This window comes from Pieris brassicae, chromosome 11 (assembly GCF_905147105.1).
Source record: "Pieris brassicae chromosome 11, ilPieBrab1.1, whole genome shotgun sequence".
NCBI lineage: Eukaryota > Metazoa > Arthropoda > Insecta > Lepidoptera > Pieridae > Pieris > Pieris brassicae.
This window is the reverse complement of record NC_059675.1, coordinates 8589299-8612362: the sequence shown is the minus strand read 5'-3', so window position 1 is coordinate 8612362 and position 23064 is coordinate 8589299. Positions and strand designations below refer to the sequence as shown.

Genomic DNA, 23064 nt, shown 5'->3' with positions numbered 1-23064 from the left:
ATTAAAAAAAAATGTTTGTGCCTTACAACGGACCCTATAATGGTACTCAGAGAGGTTAACCATTAATAAAACCAAATAGTAATTCAATTTTAATCGGTTTAAATTCAAAGCTAATTAACGTCTTCTCCTTTTCTATTATAATTCAGTTTTTCAGTTATAGGCATTTAATTTCGTTCGTTCTTTCTTAATACTATCCTTGATCAATTATAAAAGACAATTTAATGATGACTGCTATTGTAACTGAGTACAGTGGTAGATAGTTAAAGTCATCTATAAAATGTATTTTTTTTAAATAAAAATTTAACTAAAGATAGAACTGCTACCTATTATGGTAAACCCTTTATCTCGGTGGTAATAAAATAAAAAACTACACTAATAAAAAAATACATAGATTTAAAGAGTATATCTAGTTATAAAATGGTATACTTGCCAGAAGTCTGAATAGCATGTGAATAAAATAACAACACTTAACACGACCCGAGTAAAGACCCAACTCGAAAAGTCCGCTGTTATACCGGAACCAAACCTTTCCTCGTAAACCTTTCAACCTTCTGATATCGGGAGTATAGATCACTAATTGGCATTTCTTTGAAATTGCTTCTTCTTTTTCTTCTTACTCAAATTTTGATTAAAATATATATATTTTAAAATTATGTACTTGATTTTTAAATGTTATTTATAAACGTGTTGATTGGCTGTACCAAAAATTATACTTTACAAAAATAATAAAACGAGTACCTGTTACAAACAACAATGTTTTATGTCATTGATATTTAACCACTCAAATTCTTTTTTTTACATGTAAGCCATTTAAAGTGACTAATATGTTATTGGCATTAACATGTTTTTTTATTGAAATAAAACTTCTTTAAACAACAAGAAGATAATGAAGTGATTTACCCGGAATCATATAGCAAATTCGCGTCGGTGGGTGGCGTTAATATGGCACATGCACTCATTGAGGCTCATACTTGAATGAATGAAAACCATTTAATATCATTATTAAATGGTTTTCTGTCGATTCGATGTGTCTATCTCAGGCTCACCATAATTGCTAAATAGCACTCGAAACGTCGAGTTGTGCTAGTAATATAATAAATTCGCGTTCATATCCATTAAACAAGTTTTATTGAAATTAACGCATTTTATATAAGAATTGTTTGTGTAATTTTATTTAAATTTTAGTACAAACTAATCGTGTTATACCTGGTTTATAGTCAATTATTCCATTTATTGGGCTATAAACAAAAAGCATATACTATTTTATTAACTTTGCAACCATAACAAAAGTATTCATTTTTTTATAGGATGAAATCGAGGACAGACCACGCGCAGCTACCTTTCTCAGTTCTCTGGCGGACTACTCCAACACAATACCCACGGCTTCCGCAGCTGATCCCGATGCACCAAAACCAGCTCCCCCAGCGCGGATGGGCACTCTCATCGGTGTCTACCTACCTTGTATTCAGAATATCTTCGGTGTTATCCTATTTATCCGTCTTACCTGGGTTGTTGGCACAGCAGGGGCTATTCAAGGCTTCCTAATTGTTCTCATTTGCTGCTGCACGGTAAGTAATATTATAAAAATCTTATGATAGGTTGATAAGAGTTTTCAAGAGCTTTCAAAAGTAATTGTACGATTTTTTTAGACTATGTTAACGGCTATATCGATGTCTGCAATCGCAACGAACGGTGTTGTACCAGCGGGTGGTTCCTACTTTATGATTGGACGATCTTTGGGCCCGGAATGTGGAGGTGCAGTCGGCATGCTGTTCTATACTGGGACAACACTTGCTGCAGCCATGTATATCGTTGGTGCTGTTGAAATTGTATTGGTACGCATATAAGATTAAAAAATACAGTTTTTTTTTAAACTCTATTTTTAGTTTTATTCATAATTGTCTAACCAAAATTTCGTATAAGGCTAATGGTAGGCAAGACTCACCAGAAACAAATTAATGCACAATATTAACTATGGCACCCTGATTTTGACAGTGTTTGATTCTCTAACAATTCAAATATCGTCCCGAGGCTCTGCTGTAAAACTACAATATACGCATGTGAATAATCTATTGATTAATTAATTAGACTTCACGGCCAATGAAGCCCTTATTCGCATCCGCATTAAGTTATGCCTCAATTAACTAATGTTGCCTGAAGGTGGTAAAGTATAAAAAAACTACAAACCTATTAATTTAATTTTAATAAATTTTAGATCTCCCTTTACTCAAACGGACACATTTTTATCGGACCTTTTTCTTCTAGACATACATGGCACCGTGGATGTCAATATTTGGAGATTTTACTAAAGACCCTGATGCAATGTATAATAACTTTCGAGTGTATGGAACTGGACTACTTTTGATTATGGGAATGGTTGTCTTTGTGGGAGTAAAGTTTGTGAATAAATTTGCTACAATCGCCCTCGCTTGCGTAATCCTGTCAATATCAGCCGTTTACGCCGGAATTTTTGTTAACTTTAACGGGAACGACAAGCTGCAGTGAGTTATATAATCTTTTAAACTATTATTAAAACTCCTAGTCTTATTTCTACGTTTGTTAAAATGTATTTTTCAGAATGTGCGTACTAGGTAAACGATTATTAAAGGACATTCATATCAACAACTGTACTAAAAGTCTTGGCGGTGAATTAGAGCAAATATTCTGTCCTAATAATACTTGCGATCCTTACTACCAAACCCATGAAGTCAGTATTGTTCAAGGCATTAAGGTAAGAAAAATACACAAAATATTTATTAATTACGGTTTTTATCCCGAAAGTTTAGTCAAAAACCGAATGAGCCATAACCCATGCTACGTCGTACGTGTTACGATCCTGCCGTCTGTCATCCTTTTCCACCCATATAGCATTCGTCATACACACTAAACAATGAAAATATAATAAACGTGACTTATTGTATGTGTTCTATAGGGTCTGGCAAGCGGAGTCTTTTTCGATAATTTATATGATTCGTTTCTCACACTTGGACAATACATAGCTTATGGAAAAGAGCCCGATGACATTGAACAAATGGAACGTCCAACATTTAATCAAATATTCGCAGATCTTTCGACTACTTTTCCCATTCTAATCGGAATATTCTTTCCTTCTGTCACTGGTAAATAACATAAATTTAAATTATTATACGGCTATTATTAACTACTTCAGGCTGAGTTATTACACATTTATTTTTACAGGAATAATGGCTGGTTCAAATCGTTCTGGAGATTTAGCAGATGCTCAAAAAAGTATACCAATAGGAACAATATGCGCTATTTTGACAACATCAGTGGTATATTTATCGTCCGTCTTGTTATTTGCTGGAACCGTGGACAATTTATTACTTCGTGACAAGTAAGAAAATTTAGTCATTTTTTCTGTTTATTATAAGTGTCTTTATGTTTATATCCTTGCACGTAACCAGTATTAGCACTGGCGTCCTCTCTTCCAGATTTTCCTTTTCCTTTGCCTTGCTTATCAAATCTTTCTTTATGACTTCCGGTGTATTTAGAAACATCCGTTAATCGGGAAACTATATTTGAAGTGTCGGCTTTCGTAGCGTTAGATGTTCCAGGAATTCCACTTGAAGATAATTGAGAAATTACTTCCTCGTGATTCTTCGAAGTACATTCTTTACAAAGGCTATCGATGAAGGTCATGAATTGCTTAAAATTTATTGTTTTTGATTTAAATCTTTGAAATATTATTGCTGTATCTGTAGTGGACACTTTTTTTCCATCAATTATCCCCGCTTCTTTAAGCCACTTGTCTATGTTAGTTAATGTTATTGTAGTACCATCACTTTTTGAATTACCAAACTTCGCATATCCCTTAAAAACTTCTTCCAGCACAAGTTGCTTATTGATATTGTCTACCATAATGTATTTTTTATTATATTTTGGCTAAAAAAAAACTACTATTCTACAAATGTAACATGATTAAGAACAAGCCTTCTAGATTTCATAACTATCAATCAGTTTTTTTATCACAATAAAATACTTTTTTTAGATTTGGCCAGTCCATTGGTGGTAAACTGGTAGTAGCTAACATGGCCTGGCCCAATCAGTGGGTGATACTAATTGGATCCTTCCTCTCAACGCTTGGAGCTGGTCTACAATCTCTCACTGGAGCTCCCCGGTTACTCCAAGCCATTGCCAAAGATGAAATTATACCATTCCTTGCACCTTTTGCTGTATCATCGAGTCGAGGCGAACCAACACGGTACTTCTTTGTTATACTTTAAAGCATTTTAAATATAAAAAGAAAATAACCTAATCTTTTAAATTATTTTATGAAATTTGACTGAAAAAGCAAACACAAGAATTTTTAATTGCTTTCAAAATTCACAACTATATTTTTTCAGAGCTCTTCTTCTAACGATGGTTATATGTCAATGTGGTATACTGCTTGGAAACGTTGATATTTTGGCTCCTTTATTATCTATGTTTTTCTTGATGTGCTACGGATTCGTAAACCTAGCATGTGCTCTCCAGACATTACTAAAAACTCCAAACTGGCGACCCAGATTCAAATACTATCATTGGTAATAACATTTAATATAAATAAATATTAAATAAAGCATTCTTGGAAAATAAAATATTTTATACACAAATTGTATTTATTTTTAGGTCACTATCAATTGCTGGTTTGATTTTATGCATTTCAATTATGTTTATGACTTCATGGTTTTACGCACTCATTGCTATGGGATTAGCGGGAGTAGTATACAAATATATTGAATATCGAGGGTAAGTGTTAGAATTAAAGAAAAGCATTAGGCTGCTTAAATGTGTTATTATAGTTTAAGGTTACTCCATTTTCGTAGTCTATACTTTCGCATCACTTACACTTCTATATTCAGGGAATAATATGAAAACATCAGAATATTTTGTAACTTTTTTAGTAACAACATTAAAAATATAATAAAACTTAAAAAAAACGAGTGTTTTAATTCGCATAATTAAAAGTGCATTCAATTTGCAATGTGCAATGTAAAAAAGAGCTTATAATAAATTTTAATCATCTGAATTAATTCGAATCATTTTGTTTCTTCCTTTTAGTGCTGAGAAAGAATGGGGCGATGGTCTTCGGGGATTAGCGCTATCTGCTGCTCGATATTCTTTACTTCGTCTTGAGGAAGGGCCTCCACACACCAAAAATTGGCGTCCACAAGTACTAGTTCTTGCTAAACTGAATGAGGATCTTAACCCAAAATACCGAAAGATGCTTGCATTTGCGAGTCAATTAAAAGCTGGTAAGCAATATGAGTACAAAATTTAGTTAAAAACTACTGAACAAGGGTTTTATTCTTAGACTGATTCACAGTTTAATAATAATAAAAAACACAATTTGTGTTTGCTTCAGGCAAAGGTTTAGCGGTATGCGTATCGGTCCTTGGTGGTGACTTCACCCGACGAGCTGGAGAGGCTTCGACAGCTAAGCAGAATCTGCGTAAATGCATGGAAGAAGAGAAAGTTAAAGGGTTCACCGATGTGCTCGTAGCTAATAGCATTGCTGACGGACTAAGTCATTTGTGAGTATAATATCTCAATCATATAATACAGCTACTGGTAATATTATAGACAAAACAGTTGGAATTTAGATTTTCATATTTCAATTGTAATTATCGATAGCTAAAACCTTAACTGTTCCTTTGCATACATTTTAGTAGTTACATAATCTAATCTTAAATAATCTCTTTTCTTTCAGCGTCCAAACTACTGGTTTAGGAGGCTTGAAGCCCAATACAGTAATTGTTGGTTGGCCGTACGGCTGGCGACAGTCTGAAGATGATCGCACTTGGCATGTCTTCCTGCACACTGTCCGAGCTGTCACAGCTGCAAGAATGGCCATGCTTGTACCTAAAGGCATCAACTTCTTTCCTGATTCAACTGAAAAGGTAAATTTGACTTTAAGATAAGTATACCTAGTCCAAACACAAGTTCTGTTATAAATGACTAAGCATTTTTTTTAAATGAAGTAATTAATGTAATATTATTAAAATAAAAAGTGTCTGCAATAAATAAAATTTACGCTTTTATACGGGCTTTTATAATCTGTTTGGCCACCAATCTATAGATTCGCGCTGTTTCCAAGGGAAATTTCGCCACTGCTAGCTCCAAAGATTTTTGAGAGACTAAATGTCGCCGTGTCGTTTAGAGCAAGCCATGTCCTCTAAAACTGACAATAATTTAAAGTCTAATGGGTTGAGGTCTGGGCTAGGTGAGGGCCAGTCTTGAGCTTTGGAACCAACGTTCCGGCCTTTATAAAGTCCGGAACGTTGGTTTCAAGTCAGGCTTGCGTAGTTCGTACCTTGTGACCAGGTGCAGAATCCTGCTGGAAAGTCCACCGTATATATTTAAAAAGTTTATTGCTGAGATGTTTCAGAATATGATCCAAGACTGTATCTTGATACGCTTTGGCTGAAGTTTTCACTCCTTTTTCACAAAAATGTAGTTTTGTGACTCTGTTAGCCAAACAATTAACCCAATGTATCATATATTTGTAGATATCTGGTAACATCGATATCTGGTGGATAGTTCACGACGGCGGCATGTTGATGTTATTGCCTTTCTTACTCAAACAACACCGTACGTGGAAAAACTGTAAAATGCGTATTTTCACTGTAGCGCAAATGGAGGATAACTCGATTCAAATGAAAAAAGACCTTAAAATGTTCCTGTATCAACTAAGATTAGAAGCAGAAGTCGAAGTTGTAGAAATGGTAAGGTTGTATAACTTGAAGCTAGAAAAACTAGATTTAATATGCTTTATACTACTACATACACCGAGACACGTATTTCAAAAACATTCGGCAAGTAATAGAAGTCGAAAATTCAAATGATATCTTAAATCCATTTGTGATTGTAATTATAACGTTGTGCACTCAACAAATTATAAATAAATTTCAGACCGACAGCGACATTTCCGCATACACATACGAACGCACTTTAATGATGGAACAACGAAACCAGATGCTGCGCGAACTAAGACTAAACAAGAAGGAGACTATGGGAATGGTAATTATTACCTACTTAAATACTCAGAAACTGTATCCTCACTAACACTAAGCTAACCTGTAATGTTGTCCATATCACTTGACACTTGCTATATAAGTATAAATGTGTTCGTAATAATATAATAATGACCTTATTATTCTGTCGCTGCTAACACAGATGCAAAATTTGGTGGACTATCGTGACCAAACCGCTGAGGAAAAGTTACCTCTGGTAAAATACCCAACCCTTACGTCCACTTCTTTTTAAATATCATTAATACCCATCTTAGTTTCTGTTTTTTGTCGATCTTCGATTTTACCTTTAGACTCGATGTGTAAAAATAATGCTTTTAACGTAGACCATCACAGTACGACGCTATTCCGTCTTGTGAGTGATTGCACATTAACGATAACCAGCATTCATTTAGCATTTCCCTATTTATATAATTATATTTATTTATTATAGCAAAGCACAGACTGCTTTTGATGTTAAGCTTTTTGTAAATATGTTGTTTTTTCTTCGCTGTCAATATGTATATATATTTGTTAAATAAACCTTCGTTATTTATATAGGAACATATTAATTGGAGTCTCCGAAATTTACGCAAATTCAGATGCAGGGTTTTTGATATGTTTCGAATGATAATTATTAAAGCCTGAAAATAAAATATTAAAAACATTTGCCACCAACAATTGAAATATTTATCTTTATAAAGCATGGTTAAATTCACTATCTACCTAATATACCTATTAGACGTGCTTGTATTAGATAATAATTAAATTATTTATATGTGGAATTACGTGGATTATATTTACACAGGTGCAAGCCATAGTTGACCATCACCACGCTGATATTAAGACAGCAAGCAAAGTACGATTTGCAGATCCAGGCAGCGAACCGAATCTAAACGATGCACCATCCCCTCCTTTAGCTGACAGTGACGAAAAGGAACACGATGACAAGGTGATTAATGCTTAGTTGTGTTACTACCGAAATATACGCTTCATAAAAAGATATAGCTTCATAAGGTTTTGTAATTCAATTTACAAAACATTTATTAAAACAAATAATATTAAAAGGCTGTATATGGAAGGAAAAAACTGGGTGAAATTTTATACGTCTAAAATCTAATGATCGAAATGTGTATCTGAATTGTCTAGTACTTAAACGACCCACTTTATCAACACACTTGTTAAGTTTATTTAATGTCATTTATCAATGGAGCATGCTTAATTCTGTGTGTACAAAGCAGATTTTAATTTAATAATTTGCCACTGCTGTAAAGCGTATTATAATGCGGCTCTCATTTTTATTTAAATAAATATTTAACAATGCCCTTCACAGCGTTAAGCGAACTATTATCCTTACAAAATAGATGATATACAATATAATCTATTTTATAAGAAAGTAATGTTAATGTTGTAAATGCAGAGAGTAATAATAAATATGTTCTTGTTTGCATTCACATCATTAGCACTTTTATTGCAAGCCTGCACAGTTTATTTATCATCAATTTTAATTTAATCATCAACATAATATAGCGGGTCCTAGCGAATTTACACACGGTGGTCATATGTTTGGTCATTCACTTTATAGTTCACTTTTCTTTGGTTCATTTCACATAGTAGAATGAATGTTTTGATGTTCGTAGACAGCTATCGATTTGCAATTTAAATAATATATGACATCCCGTGTTTCATTCGCCTTGAATCTATTATGTGCAACTCCGCGGCGCTCGACGAAACAAACCGATGAATTGTTGAAATGGAACAACAATAGGATGACTTTCGAAGTAGTTTGTTGCACATAATTGATTCAATGTGGGACTCGTCTGCTGAAAACTCACAGTGTGAGGGAGCTCCTTCGCCACCTCCGGACGCTGAAAAGAAAGATGGCAACGCTAATGGTGACGCACTCAACTCTAAACCTAATTTGACAAGTATTACACCGTAAGTTTTGTACTTTTTAATACCGCTAATAATAACATTACTGTTCCTTAACTTAACTTAACGCCCTTTAACGGAAATCTTGCGACATAGTCAGTGACTAATGAATAGGTCTACTCTGGGTTAGGTCTAAATTAATAAGACTAAGTAAATTTTAAAATGAAACAATTTCCAATTATTTACGTTTCTATCATAAATCAAAACTCTTATCATTAATTTTGTGTAAATCATATTGGTACAGTGAAGGTTACATTGACCAAAAATTATAAATTTATACTGTAATGAATAATACATTTCCTTGAGGAGCGTACTTTTACTAGCAGAAGTTTATAAAGAATGCCTCAAAAACGTATGAATATAAATAAAATATAACAATTCCTTCAAACTTTCAGTGATGAGGGTACAGTTCGACGCATGCACACAGCGGTAAAATTAAACGAAGTTATCGTGTCTCGATCCCATGACGCACAATTAGTCATACTTAACCTGCCTGGTCCTCCTCGTGACACCAAACTTGAAAGGGAATCAAACTGTAAGTCATTATAACTTACTCCATAACTTCTGTTACCTAGAATAAATAGCTCAAACCGTGGTAAATCGGTAATATTAGGTCCTTACATATGAAATTGGCGTTTTGTATGGGAGGAACAAAAAGTCGAATATTTTTAAATATAACATATTTAATTAATCAAAGTATGAACCATTGTTTTCTATGCACTTTTGCCATCTCATAGATAGTTCATTGATCCCTTCACTAAAAAAACCAGTCGTACGGGAATCAATAAAGTCTGTGAAGGCGATTTGGACTGCCCCATCAGAGTTAATTTTTTTCCCTTGCAAGAAGTTGTCCAAATTTCGAAAAAAATGGTAATCTGTAGGAGCAAGGTCCGGGGAGTATGGAGGATGTCTTAGACATTCCAATTGAAGCTCTTCTAATTTGGTAGCCGTCTGTTGTGCAGTGTGTGGTCTAGCGTTGTCGTGAAGTGGCGTGGAGCGATTGACCAGCCTAGGTTGTTTAGCCGCTAGCTTTTCCATCATGATTTGCAATTGCTGACAATAGACATCAGCCGTAATAGTCTGGCCAGATTTGAGAAAACTGCAATGAACAATACCGGCACTAGTCCACCAAACGCTTACAAGTAACTTTTTTGGGGTTAATTTTCGCTTGGGGTAGAATTTGGCTGGCTGGCCAGGATCCAACCATTGCGCTGAGCGCTTCCGATTATCGTAAAGAATCCATTTTTCATCACAGGTAATGATTCGGTTTAAAATACCTTCATTATTGTGCCGGTTCAGTAATGTAACGCAGCAGTCGACGCGCGTTTTCCGGTTTGCTTCAGTCAATTCGTGAGGTACCCACCTTTCAAGCTTTTTAATCTTCCCAATTTGCTTCAAGTGAATTAAAACAGTTTTATCACTAACACCGCAGCCTGCAGCTAACTCGGACGTGGTTTGCGATGGATCTGCTTCCACATTAGCCTTCAATACTTCATTATCAACTTGGGTCTCAGGCCGTCCACGGGGCTTGTTCTGCAGGTCGAAATTTCCAGAACGAAAACGTTGGAACCAAAAACGAACTGTGTTTTCTTTTGCAACATGACCGCCATATACATCATTCACCCTTCGAGTCGTTTCCGCAGCACTAGTGCCACGGCGGAACTCGTACACGAGTACGAACATAATGCGATACTTTAAGTTTTCCATTTTGTAAAATAAGTGACGCAAACAGAAAAAAACAGAAGAAAAAAAACAAATGAATGACGGTCATCGAAGCACAAATACATGAGTAAATAGCTGTACAAATTTGAATTTGAAATTCCTAACCAAAGAGGAGGTATTTGAGGTCAAAGTGGCCAGTACGACAAAACGCCAATTTCATATATGTAAAGACCTAATATTTACTTATTACCAAGAGTGAACAAAACATTCGCATATCTTTACAGTATTCTATGAACCTTTTATTAAAATAAATGTATAAACAACTTAAAGTATAGAAAATAATAAGAGGTTTTATGATCACTTATAGGTAGCAATATAAACTATATTTGTCCAATATTTATTTAAGAATATTTTAACATTCCATAACATCTAGCTACTACTCCTGTCCTGATAAAAAAACGGTTGTATGTTTAATGTAGTAAATACTATTTATTTATAATTTACAGATATGGAGTTCCTAGAGGTGTTAACTGAGGGATTAGAAAAGGTTTTAATGGTACGTGGCGGGGGTCGGGAGGTGATCACCATTTACTCGTGAATATGTTGCCTTCTAATCTGTATTTCGAAAAGGCAATATCCCATTTCGTGCATTTTTAGATACTTCACGAAATGACTTCAAAATAACGTATTATATTCCTTAATGATTAAATTATTTAACTTTAAAAAATAATGTAAAGTCAGCATTTTGCAGAATTTACTTGATACTGATTTCATTTAAAATATACCGCAATTGAACGTGTAAGTTTTGTTAGATGGATTTGTTATGAAGTCTTAGTGTTGTGTATTTTCTGTCTGTGTAGGAAATTTAAGTAAATTGAATTACTTATTGTAACAAGGAGCCTTACTTAGATCTAGTTATAAGTTGGTTTTGTTATAGTCTAGCGAGTAGCGATACATTTGTTACAGATATGCCATATCGTTTTTAATTTTACGATTGTTATACTATCCTTCCTTTATTTTTTCTATCGATTTTAAGAATAGCTATTTTATAGATTTAGAATTTACAATCTTATGAATTCTGTATTTAATGTAAATACTAATTCTGTTCTTAAGACGTCTGCTCAACTTTAAAATAATATTTGGACTGAGAATAACATTTATTTATCCAATGAAACATGAAAAGGATTGGACTACTCAATCTAGTCATTTTAAGGCTGGTTCCAATATTCACGAACTAGGTACATTAATAAGAAAGTAACATATAATATTTTGGAACAGATAAATTAACTGGCAAAAATATTCTTCAACGGCCAAAGTGACTCCTTAAATGATAATACATTTTTATTGTTAATTAAATCTTAGCCAAAAATGTTAGCCTACAAAGGGCTATCTTTGCTTATTAGAACTATCTGACATCCGTACACTACTGTATGTATTACGACTATGAAATAAAGCAAATAAAATAGTACTACGTTTTACGTACGAAAAGTTACATACATGTTTTAATGTTATTGGCAGATAGATTCATAATGAATTAGAAAATTATTATATGCAAAGTTTTACTTGAAAATTTACGCAGGTCTCTTTATCTTTAGATGACAACACGTAACTTTAGTGTTTAACTCATAAACTTTTTGCGCACATTCGCGTAGTTAGAAGATTTCTTACTGTGATCGTTTATATACCGTTTTGTCATTTTGTAAGATTAATTCATTGTGGCAGAATATCTTCTAGTTTTAAGCAGAAATAGAATAGCCTAAGATAACTGGATTATCTAATAATCTTAATTGTATTTGTCTATAGGTTATCTATTAGTAAAAGTACCTAAACTATACCTAAAAATAAGATTGTTAAACTCTACCTTCAGAGATATCAATAACATTCCAAAACTTTTCTAAGTATATTTGAGGTAACTTTAAAGATGAAGACCTTGTACAAACATTTATTGCTTCAAAGATAAGCATAATTACTCTTCATAAGAAACTAGTATTCTGTATTCTGAGGTGTGTTGCTCAGAATCTTTTAAGTCATAATGGCAAACAACTGCCAGTAGCATCGCAGTTAACTTACCAATAAGAAAGAGTTGGATTAAATTAAAAAACGTCAATTTATTTACTTAGTTTAAATCATTCTTATATGCAAAGAGCGTTAGATGACTGCCAAACTAAGTATTGATGTTGTAAAAAAAATAGAAAATAAGATGATAATTTTAAGTAATATTGGTTGACATTTGAAGATTCTAGTTGATTAGATTCAAGCGAATATTAGATATGTAAGGCATCAGCATGATATCACTTTTTGTAGAAATCATACTCATAGAATGGTAATAAGGTAAATAGTAATATTTCTATCTTTATTAGTGTTCTTGTAGAGATCACAAATCAAACATCTTCAGGACGAGTTATATTACGTATTCGATCTACTTACTTTGCCTTGTTTGCGTGAATTCATCATGATTCTATTTGTCTAACTATTTTTTCCAGCTGGTAAATTATATGGATGATAATTTATCGTTATATACACAAAAATTTGTACGTATAACTTAAAGATGTGACATTATTTTCTAATCTACTTGGCATACCTATGTTATATTCTTCAATATTCACAAAGTCTACGAAGCGGCTTTAGCCTTTATGATGCATTTTGCCTTTAGATAATTATTAAAGAAAACATAATAATATAATTATTAAAAAATTCAAATATTAAAAAATATCTTAATCAAGTTAAGTACCTAAAGTAGGTGAATGCTATTCTATTTAATTCCTAAAACAAATAACTATTTTACTTCGAGTAAAATAAATTATCACTAAGTGATTTTTACCGTAAATAATTTTATGAAAATGTGGTAAATTGACAAAAGTATAACATACAATAGTTTATTTTAAACTAAAGAGCTTATAAATGAAATTTTCCTAATTACTACTTCCTTCAAACTTTTATCACGCAAAGCAAATTAATAAATAGAGATATTTGTGAAGGAATTATCATAAAATTTATTGTTTAGGTAAGCAAGAGAAATATAACACGTTAACCCATAAATGAGATTACGCTTACGCTTCAAATGTTGATTATTGCTGCATAATTCAACATTTATTTCGTATTGATTTTTACGACCATCATAATAATATGATAACCAACAACGCAATCTGCTGTTAATTTGAAGTTCGCTTTAATGCATCGATTAATGTTTAAGTGTGACAAATGTGAAAGTTACTTTGCCTTCAAATCACTTCTATGCTTATAGGTACCTGACATACCGTAGAAAATATAAATATTGTGTAGAAATTAGCACAATGTGGTAATTTAATGGTATTTAAAAAAAATACTTTCTATTGAGTTCTGTCCAACATTACTTTCTTAACAATACGTATGTTTTAATACTAAAGACGTCACGGTTACAGGATCTGAATTATTAAAAGCACAATGCTATCACAATCAGTTTTCAGTGCTATTAGTATCATGAAATGAAAGTAAGGTGTTTCTTAAAGAAATTCATAATTTAGACGTGTTTAAGTAGGTAATAGTAACGAAGTCATCTGTTTATTGTACCTATTCTGTAAAATGTATTGTTAAAAAGAAAGCCCTAATTAGATTGAATTGAGCCGACTAAATCAAAGATCGATCAAGCTAGTGCCGCTGTGATACAACATATGGCTATAAAAATACAATTCATACTTTATGTTATTTCTGTTTTCACTTTCAACAATAACTAATTAAAATTGCAATTGCTGTACCTACTTGTATTGGAAACGTAAAACATTCTTACTTATAGTTTTCGTTCATGGCCCTTAAGCAAAGTCTCTTTACGCAATCTTGATTAGAAATACTTCCCCTTACCAAAACAACTGATTTGATAAACGTATATAAAGACGGCCGTGCCTATTCAAAGATGTTGGGTCACCGATCCGATGTTCTGAAAAATAACCCTAAATATATAATATTGTTATTTGTAGTTTGAACATTCGTATTTTAAATTATGCCATATTTTGACACTGCGTTATTTTTATTTTATATAGATTTTGTTATTATACAATATTTTAAACTATTAAGAAAATTAATAATTATTGTCTAAAGTGTGAAAATCTATTTCCACTGAATAAGCTAAGAAATTATTAAAAATACCTTTTCAAATAATAACTCTAGATAATTAGATTGATTCAGTGATTACATTCTAAAATAAGGAAATGTTATAAATATAATAAAGTAATTAAATTTATTTCTTAGTTTTATTATAATTTCCTTATACTTCTTGCCTTCCCATATCCACAGTATAGTGGTTAAACACTTAGTTTATTAAAGATGTTATATCCGGATTCTGGATTTTATTTTATGTGAAACATATTTGCTTTATTGTGTCTGTGTAACAGTTTGCACAGAAAACCAATAATTTTTTTCAACAAGTAACATTTATATGAAATTAAGAGTTTTTTAAGGTTTCAAGTTGAAGTTGTTAATTTTACAAATTAAATATTAAAAGTGTTATATGTTATAAGTGTAACTACATACTGCAAAACCCGGATTTGCGTCGATAAAAGATAGGGCCACATCTACATAACCTATTAAAGGATTTAGAAAACTAAAGGGATTAATGACAACTTTATGTTTTTTTCTATTTTGTTTTTATTTAAAAAACTTACAAGACTCACAAAATATATTTCTTCATTAAAATATCTGATTATATCACAGAACATGGGTGTCACTTTAACACTGCTGAATACTTTTGATATCAATTTATGTATGTTGCTAATTATAGCTTTCCTATTGGGTTTTATCTAAAAACCTGTCACAATTCCTTTGAGTATCGGAAACAAGATTCTTATTGACCAATGGTATCTAACATATACTTTTCCAACTCTTTCTGTTTGTATGACATAGACAGCTGACAAAGTAAAGTGTACTTCAGGCTAACTACTTTAAAACCAAGCAAATTTAGATGTCTTTTCTTCATCTCTTGAGGACCAATAAGTTGTTCACTTTTTATGCAATAATGGTCTGGCAAATGTATAAGTAGAGCTATATTTTTATTTTTTTGTGTTTTGAGTTTCCAATTAAAAGTTTTACTACCTAAACCAATTGGATGAATCATTATATCAATAATAAAATTTGCATCGGAGCATAAGTTAGGGATCAATACAGCAAATGAGACTCTATTTTCTCCAAAGATACCAAAAACCACATTTTTTACCCTATTTACTAAAATACATATCCTTTGGTCTTGCAAAACTGGTTTGAGTCCCTGATCTTTTGGCAAAAGAGGACCACCATATTGAATGCATTCAACTGATAGAGCTGTGTCAATCAAGTATAATTTTTGTACCAAATGAGAGCTGCTTATCTTTGTAAAATAATCTGAATGAAGGACTTTTGAAACCAATCTTGTTGGATATTCCCTAACATAAATATAGGACAACATTATTGAGCATAGATCTCGAATATTTACTTTCTTGAAGGATTCTAATAATATTGTTTCTGTATTATCCCAAATACTTTGATTAGCTGGTTTAAAATATAAGATTCCAAATGGATGTATAAAGGAATTCAAAAAACTCACAGGTATATTGTTTAAATTTTTAAGATAATAATCACAGCATATGTTAAGTATTCGCTCATTGCGCAATTGAAACTTCACCAGGTAATTAAGTATACCAATTATCAGAATATATGATTTTACCTTATGTCCTTTTAACTTCATATATTTTTCTACTGCAACTTCAATTTGATCATCTGTATAATTCAATAAAATAAATTTTGTAATAATATCCAAGAAAGCATCTTCATGAAGTGCATGTATATTAGAAAAAAACCATTTAGCCAATACTCCATATGATTGTATAGAAAAATATTTTTGTTATAAAGACATCCATAATATCAACCAGACAATCAGGTGTGATTTTAGGCCATAATTCTATTAATTTTTGTTCTAAAAAAGTTATCATAGCTTTTTTGCTCACTTTTAAGCCATGTAGTATGGTAAATATTTTTTCAATATTTGATTCATTGACATTTGCCTCATTTGCAATAAATCCAACCCATAACTTATCTATCATATCAATATAATATTGCTCATGAGTATTCAAGAGCAAAAAAGATGCAAATTCATATAACTGATCTACATTTAGCTTATTGTCCATTACTCTGAATAACAATTCTTCACAAAACTTATTTTTATGTGGTACTATCAATGATGAATTTGTTTTCAAAATATTTAAAATTGTTTGTGTGTCTTCAGTTTTCATTACCACTTTCAATAACTTATCTAAAATAGCACCTTTAGCAAAATAAACATTACTGTAGTAATTTTCATTTGCGTTATACGTCAATGCCGTGGTATTTCTTTCTAAGTCATTAATTCTTTCTATAGCACCTAGTGCTATATTAGGAGTTATTTTTGTACACTTTGTTAGAAGAGAAAAAACGTCACGTAAATCCACACATTGTTTAAATTCTTCTTGTATTAAATAATAATCAACATATTTATTGTTACGTTTCGGTACTTCTTTTTCTGGACCATTTAAGTCAGTCAAATCTTTTAATTTCCTAATAACAACTGGAAGCTCCGTAACATTATAACCAATTTCATGTAATATAGTGCTATTTATTAACTCAGGACTGTTAGAATCATTATTACTTTGATTTCGTGAGAGATTTTCATTATTCCGTAATATTGCGTTGCATTTTCCTGATAGTAATGTTTTTGTTGTGTTTGATTTAGTATACGATCTCCACAAGACTAACATCACTTTAAAACTTTACTTTATTATATAGATTCACTAGTTTCGCAACAATCTATTAACTCAAACTTTAATTCGGCGATTATACAAAATTGAAAATCGAAAACAGTGTTATCACTTGTTGCTTTATTTTTTTAAATTTGATTTTGACTTTTGAGTACTGACTACTGAGTACTGACAATGATAGATGACTATTAATTGATGACAGTTTTATATGTGATTAATTTGTCATTTGCATATGTGCCAGCTTATCACTGTTGATTTCCCCAATTGTGAGATGTTGTTGATTTTTTTATATTTATTTATTAGCTGGATACAAAGTCAATCGGTGGATATTGTCGACTTAAGGCAAGGCTGCCAGATATACGATTTAAATTGTATTCCTACGATATACGATATATAGACCAAGATCGTAAAGAAAATTTCTTTGTAATACAATTATTTGTAGTTGACATACGATCATGTTTTTTTCATCTTGCAGCACAACTCAGGTTTTTACTCTTGTATGCGTAGCCATATTTAAATTATACGTAGCGATTTTATTGAATGTAATTTATAAAAATGCATAGAAAAATTAAAAATGTTCTTCAATTTGAAGAATGCCGTGACAGTCATAATCTGGCAACATTGCCCTATGTACATTGTCTTTGTGACGATCTATAAATTAACTCGTGATTCTTGTTTCACTAATCACAAAGCATGATCCTTTTATTTATTTTTGCGCGACTGTTGACTGACGAGGGAGCTTGTAAATGTATATCTGCTTTATTTATTTTGCCTTGACAGGAATAAGTCGTAATTATAGAATTTTTACCTGACCGCCGTAAACCAACTTGCTCTTGATATATATATAATTGTAAGTACAGACACTAATCCTATTAAAATAGGGAACGAATATTAAACAAAAAAGTAAACAAAAACTTATTCAGATTTAACATATATATTGTTTGCTTTCGTGTAGCAATCTATTTACATAATTCTTATTTATTAAATTATTGTTATCAAAATATAATATAATATCTTATCATTGTTTCAGACACCTTACTTAAATTTAATAAAATATGCCTGAAGTCACAAATGTAAGTACCTACATGAAATATATTATATCTTTTCTTTTTAATATCAAAAAAACTTACACCTCATTAGGCTTTTTGATTATCTGAATATAGTAGCTTTAGTGGATTTTTAGTTAAAGTATTAATAAACTTATTTAAAGTAATAAATCATATTCTTAAATTAATTGTGATTCATGGATACTCATCAATATATATAACATTATAAATTTTCTTTACTATTTTTTTGTGGTTTTTTGGGTTTCTTGCAGATATAATTAATACTACAATGCTTAGGATATGGTGTACCATAAATACAATTAATTATGTAAAGCTTTCAGTTTCTAGTTCTTTAACAAATTAATCTTAGTTTTTAATAATATGTTTAATGGGTAAAGAAATATTGCATCATCAGACAAACAAATAACTCATTAATTGCTTGTAATTGGAATATCTAATTAAACATTGGATATTCTATGTTATTCAAATCCAGTAAAATTGCAACATCTATTAAGTGCATGAACCCCTTGTAAAGAAGGAATATTATATAAATAATATAAAATAAGTTTTTTGTTTGTTTTGGTTAAAACACGCAAATTGCAAGAATCCCTTGTTTGAATTGAAACTTAATTTTTATTTTGGGTAGTCCATTTATTGCGTACATAACTTTTAACTGATACTAACTGTAGATATTCATTTACTACACAGCTATTGTGTAAAATGAAATGCAATGTATAATATATAACCGAGAGTGCACGCTTTGTTTAAACGCTGACATTTTACATATAATACGTTTTAAATGAGTATTCAATTACGCTTATTAACGGTTAAATTGACTAACTAATCATGGCGGTAGGTTTGCGTTTTGTTGCAGTCATATCAATTGCATCTACTCAGCCGGCCGTACATTTGTCATAATTTGTAAAAATATAACAAAAGTGCGTAAATAATGTAATTACATACTTATCTTTTATCAGAATTTTAGTTGGCTAACGTGTCTACGTGTCTCAAAACAATATGAATTTTAAATAAGTTATCTTATCTTTTTTCAGATGACTCGTCAACTTCGGTGGGGTGTAGCAGGTGTGGGGATGATCAGCCACGATTTTCTGACTGCTATGGCCTCACTCCCAGCTGATCAGCATAAAGTAATCGCTATCGCTGGCAAAGACCTAGATCGTGTTCATAGATTTGCTACGCTCCATAAAATTCCGACTGCTTATGAAGGTTACGAAGCGATGGCGCACGACACCTCAGTAGGTACGTCAAGAAATAATTATAAATTTTCTGATATCTTATTTCGAACAATTCACGAATTGCAAGAGACGTTCATCAAATTTGTTTAGCGACATTCCTTTTTCAGAAATCGTGTTCGTCAGCGTACTTAATATGCAACATTATGAGATAAGTAAATTAATGCTTGAGAATGGTAAACACGTTTTGTGTGAGAAGCCAATAGGAATGACATATAAACAGACTAAGGCTCTTGTCGACCTGGCCCGGGAAAGAAAACTATTTCTCCTTGAAGGGATGTGGTCCCGCTTCTTTCCTGCGTACGATGCTTTGGATAAACATATATCGGCTGGCGGTCTTGGGGACATATATCATATTAACATACAATTCGGTGTGGAAATTACAGACTTAGAGCGGAATCTGTAAGATATTTTATACTAATTTCCTTTTTTGGCTTGAATTTAAACAGATATGAATTATTTTGCGTGACATCAATCCAAGCCAAAAGCCAAGGTGTTTTCCTGATCGAGTTCAAAACTGTTCCTTTGCACATACTTCCGCCCTTGTAAATATCATTGGTTGTAATCATTTTACGCATTTTGTCCATAATGATGATGTAGACTTCGTACAGAACATGTTGTATTGTATACGTAAGATTTTACTGTCAACATAAATTACGTTTATAGTTTTGCATATTAACTGCCAAGGTTGTAATAATCTCTAAAAGCGTAAATGGGTACCAGTTAATAGTTTTAATTGATCCGTTTCGTGTTTATTATGAGCAGCTAGATGCATAGAATCGCCAAACGCCCTTAAAAAAACCTTTAAGACATTGAAATGTTTTTAATTTGGATAAAAATCCTACGCTAGCTATACAACTCACTTATACTTCGACTGTTTAATCTTCATTCTAATTAATTTTTTTACATCAACATTATCCGATGACTTTGTGCTTGTAAAACTGTATAAATACAATTTAATTATTAAAATTTAAAATTTAAACGTCTCCATAGCTCAGCTATTACGGTAAATGGTGTATTATGTCATGGGTCTGATTAAGGTTGGAAACATTTTTTTTGGGAAGGTGCTGTAGGCGTATGACGTACTTTTTCATACATTTAATGAAGATAAATACGTAGAAATGAATCTCCGAATACTAAATATATATTTCAGAATGAAAGACTTAGGTGGCGGAGCGGTACTTGACTTAGGAATATATATGCTTCAATTTCTTCAATTCGTCTACAAGGAACCCCCAACCGATATTGTATGCGCTGGACATCTAAGCAAGGTCGGTGTTGACGAGTCGATCTCTTGCGTGCTGAAGTACAGCGACGGCAGGACTGCGACTATAGCGGCGCATACCAGAGCCACTATGACGAATAGAGCCGAAATTACTGGCACAAAAGGCAGTATTGCAGTATGTATTCTAACGTAGTAACGCTTATACTAAGTAAAGTATTATATAGCTGTTTAATTAATAACCTACGTGGTTTGGTGACGCGGTTATTGTTTGTATTTTTTATGAAGAATTAGATCGAAGGGATCAGTATAATTCAAACTGTCTGTAACTATTCATTAATAAGTCACATAGGGATGTTTCTATTTGTATAGTCGACATAGATAATTTACAGATACCGTATTGAATTGTTCTTAGGGAAGGATATGCTTGTGAAAAAAGCGCGTTATTCTTTAAAGCTTAAATTTTACAATTGTTGAATATTAATATTTAGTGAAATAACTAATATATACATATTCATGGTAATTATTGTAAAACTCGTATCTATATTTTAAGCACATTGCGTTCTGAATTAGTTAAAGACGGGCAAGGACAAATACTAATTTCTTTTAACGTTAATCGATACATATTCTAATTACCAAGGTTATGAAGCTAATTAACATAAGGATATTAGGATTGTCATTACTTGTTTGCTTAAATTGCTATTTTTTTACCCCACTGAAAACTCTTTAACTCTTATAATAATACAAATAGCTTTAATCCGGTTAAAATTTTTGTTTTCTTTCAATGTGTAAAAGCTATGTTAACAAAAGACAATACTCTTTGTATTTTTATTTATATTATTTACTCTATGCGATGAGCTCATTTTAAATTAAATAAATATCTCTTATTACAAGAGCCTTATAAAACTTCTCCAAGACAGAGACCCTTTCCGCAGAGACAAATTGTTAACCGAAGTCAAATCATTTTGTCAGTTTGATTTTCTATATTATAGTCGACGCATTATGAACTGAGGCTTTGGGTCGTAAATCATATTAATATGTCTGTCTCGCTCGCACTTATAGGTCTTATGGAGAGGTGCATATCGATAAGAGGATAGGTACGATCGATATGCTAAATTATGTTAAGTATTAATAGATACTGGCACAGACTATAGCCGGTCTTTCCATAAATACTTTTATCCATCGGCCTTCGCCAAAAATTTTCTCATTGAAGAATATCCGCATTTAAAATTAGGCATCTGTTCTTGGTATTCTTCTAGAATTCTTGCCACCGATGGATATTCCCCGTTGTCATAAAATGAATGAATGGTACGCGCAAGTAGCTAAATATCGATAACGGGTTGCATTGTATGTACATTCCTACTTTCAGTGACATTTGTTGCCCGATGACTCAGTTTAAATGCGTCGACTGATAAAAATATTCAGTCAAATAATGTTAAAATCAAGATCAGTCCCAATATATTCATAAAACTGTCTACCAGTCAAGTGTTAAATTTTCAGATGGACTATTTCTGGTGTCCAACCGTTTTGCATTTATCGGCAGCTAATATTACAGAATGGACTCTACCAAAAGGAAAATACAGGTTTCACTTCCATAACAGTGCTGGTCTCAGCTATCAGATACAGGAATGCTGGGACTGTATTAATAAAGGTGAATAATTATTGTTGCGTATCTGAAATGTTACATAAGTTTTTATTTAATGTTCTTGCAAAATCAATTCTTTATCAAACATTTTTTATTTATCTTCAATTTTTGACTCAGATCAATCATGTGAAGGAACAAAATCTTGTCAAATACGATAGGAATGCTAGAACATAACAGTTTACTAAAATTATATTTTTTGAATAGCATACCTATTTTTCAGATTTACTGGAAAGTCCTAAAATGAGCCTAGACGAAAGTGTCCTTTTAGCTAAACTAATGGACACCATGAGGACACAAGTTGGTGTTCTTAATACAGCTACTTGGTGAAAGTTCTACTTACCGAGCTAGTTAAGTCGTGTAATTGACGAACGATTGACCTTTTAAATGCCTTATTTATAGAATATATTGGCTATGCATACTTAGTAGTTTTCAATATACGTAACGTTCAGTATTTACCTCAACAAATCTGTGATTTTAAATATTATGAAGTTGGCACTGTTGTGAATGAAATTTACAAATAAACTAATTAATTTTATCAGTTGTGTTTTTGTATAGAA

The 23064-nt window shown here is 32.0% G+C and overlaps 3 protein-coding genes across 12 annotated transcripts in view; 2 read left to right on the top strand and 1 right to left on the bottom strand.

Moving 5' to 3' along the window:
- Positions 1–14812, top strand: part of LOC123716729 (solute carrier family 12 member 4) — a 165126-nt gene extending 150314 nt beyond the window's left edge. For 7 of the 9 annotated variants that reach the window (XM_045672602.1, XM_045672603.1, XM_045672608.1 and 4 more), the window contains 19 exons: positions 1308–1568; positions 1650–1835; positions 2266–2501; positions 2578–2731; positions 2933–3119; positions 3199–3355; positions 4010–4222; positions 4365–4544; positions 4630–4749; positions 5062–5255; positions 5366–5534; positions 5711–5900; positions 6510–6725; positions 6913–7020; positions 7177–7230; positions 7819–7962; positions 8779–8948; positions 9338–9477; positions 11111–14812. In XM_045672602.1, coding sequence (XP_045528558.1) covers positions 1308–1568; positions 1650–1835; positions 2266–2501; positions 2578–2731; positions 2933–3119; positions 3199–3355; positions 4010–4222; positions 4365–4544; positions 4630–4749; positions 5062–5255; positions 5366–5534; positions 5711–5900; positions 6510–6725; positions 6913–7020; positions 7177–7230; positions 7819–7962; positions 8779–8948; positions 9338–9477; positions 11111–11202 — 3171 coding nt within the window. In that variant the 3' untranslated portion in view covers positions 11203–14812. The remainder of the gene's footprint in view (positions 1–1307; positions 1569–1649; positions 1836–2265; positions 2502–2577; positions 2732–2932; positions 3120–3198; positions 3356–4009; positions 4223–4364; positions 4545–4629; positions 4750–5061; positions 5256–5365; positions 5535–5710; positions 5901–6509; positions 6726–6912; positions 7021–7176; positions 7231–7818; positions 7963–8778; positions 8949–9337; positions 9478–11110) is intronic. The other 2 variants (XM_045672609.1, XM_045672607.1) reach the window with 2 other exon arrangements.
- Positions 14813–16317: 1505 nt separating this feature from the next.
- LOC123716558 lies at positions 16318–17453 on the bottom strand. Its single transcript, XM_045672357.1, has one exon. The coding sequence runs from the start codon at positions 17339–17341 to the stop codon at positions 16412–16414; it is 930 nt and encodes a 309-aa protein (XP_045528313.1). The 5' UTR covers positions 17342–17453; the 3' UTR covers positions 16318–16411.
- A 542-nt stretch (positions 17454–17995) lies between these two features.
- LOC123715934 (trans-1,2-dihydrobenzene-1,2-diol dehydrogenase-like) lies at positions 17996–23036 on the top strand. Of its 2 annotated transcripts, XM_045671316.1 has the most exons (7): positions 17996–18191; positions 18372–18414; positions 19440–19647; positions 19751–20042; positions 20794–21040; positions 22363–22513; positions 22728–23036. In XM_045671316.1, the coding sequence occupies exons 2-7, from the start codon at positions 18397–18399 to the stop codon at positions 22832–22834; spliced, it is 1023 nt and encodes a 340-aa protein (XP_045527272.1). In that variant the 5' UTR covers positions 17996–18191; positions 18372–18396; the 3' UTR covers positions 22835–23036. The 2 variants fall into 2 exon arrangements, with proteins under 2 accessions (XP_045527272.1, XP_045527273.1); XM_045671317.1 differs by lacking the exons at positions 17996–18191; positions 18372–18414 and adding an exon at positions 19308–19325.
- The last annotated feature ends 28 nt before the right edge of the window (positions 23037–23064 follow it).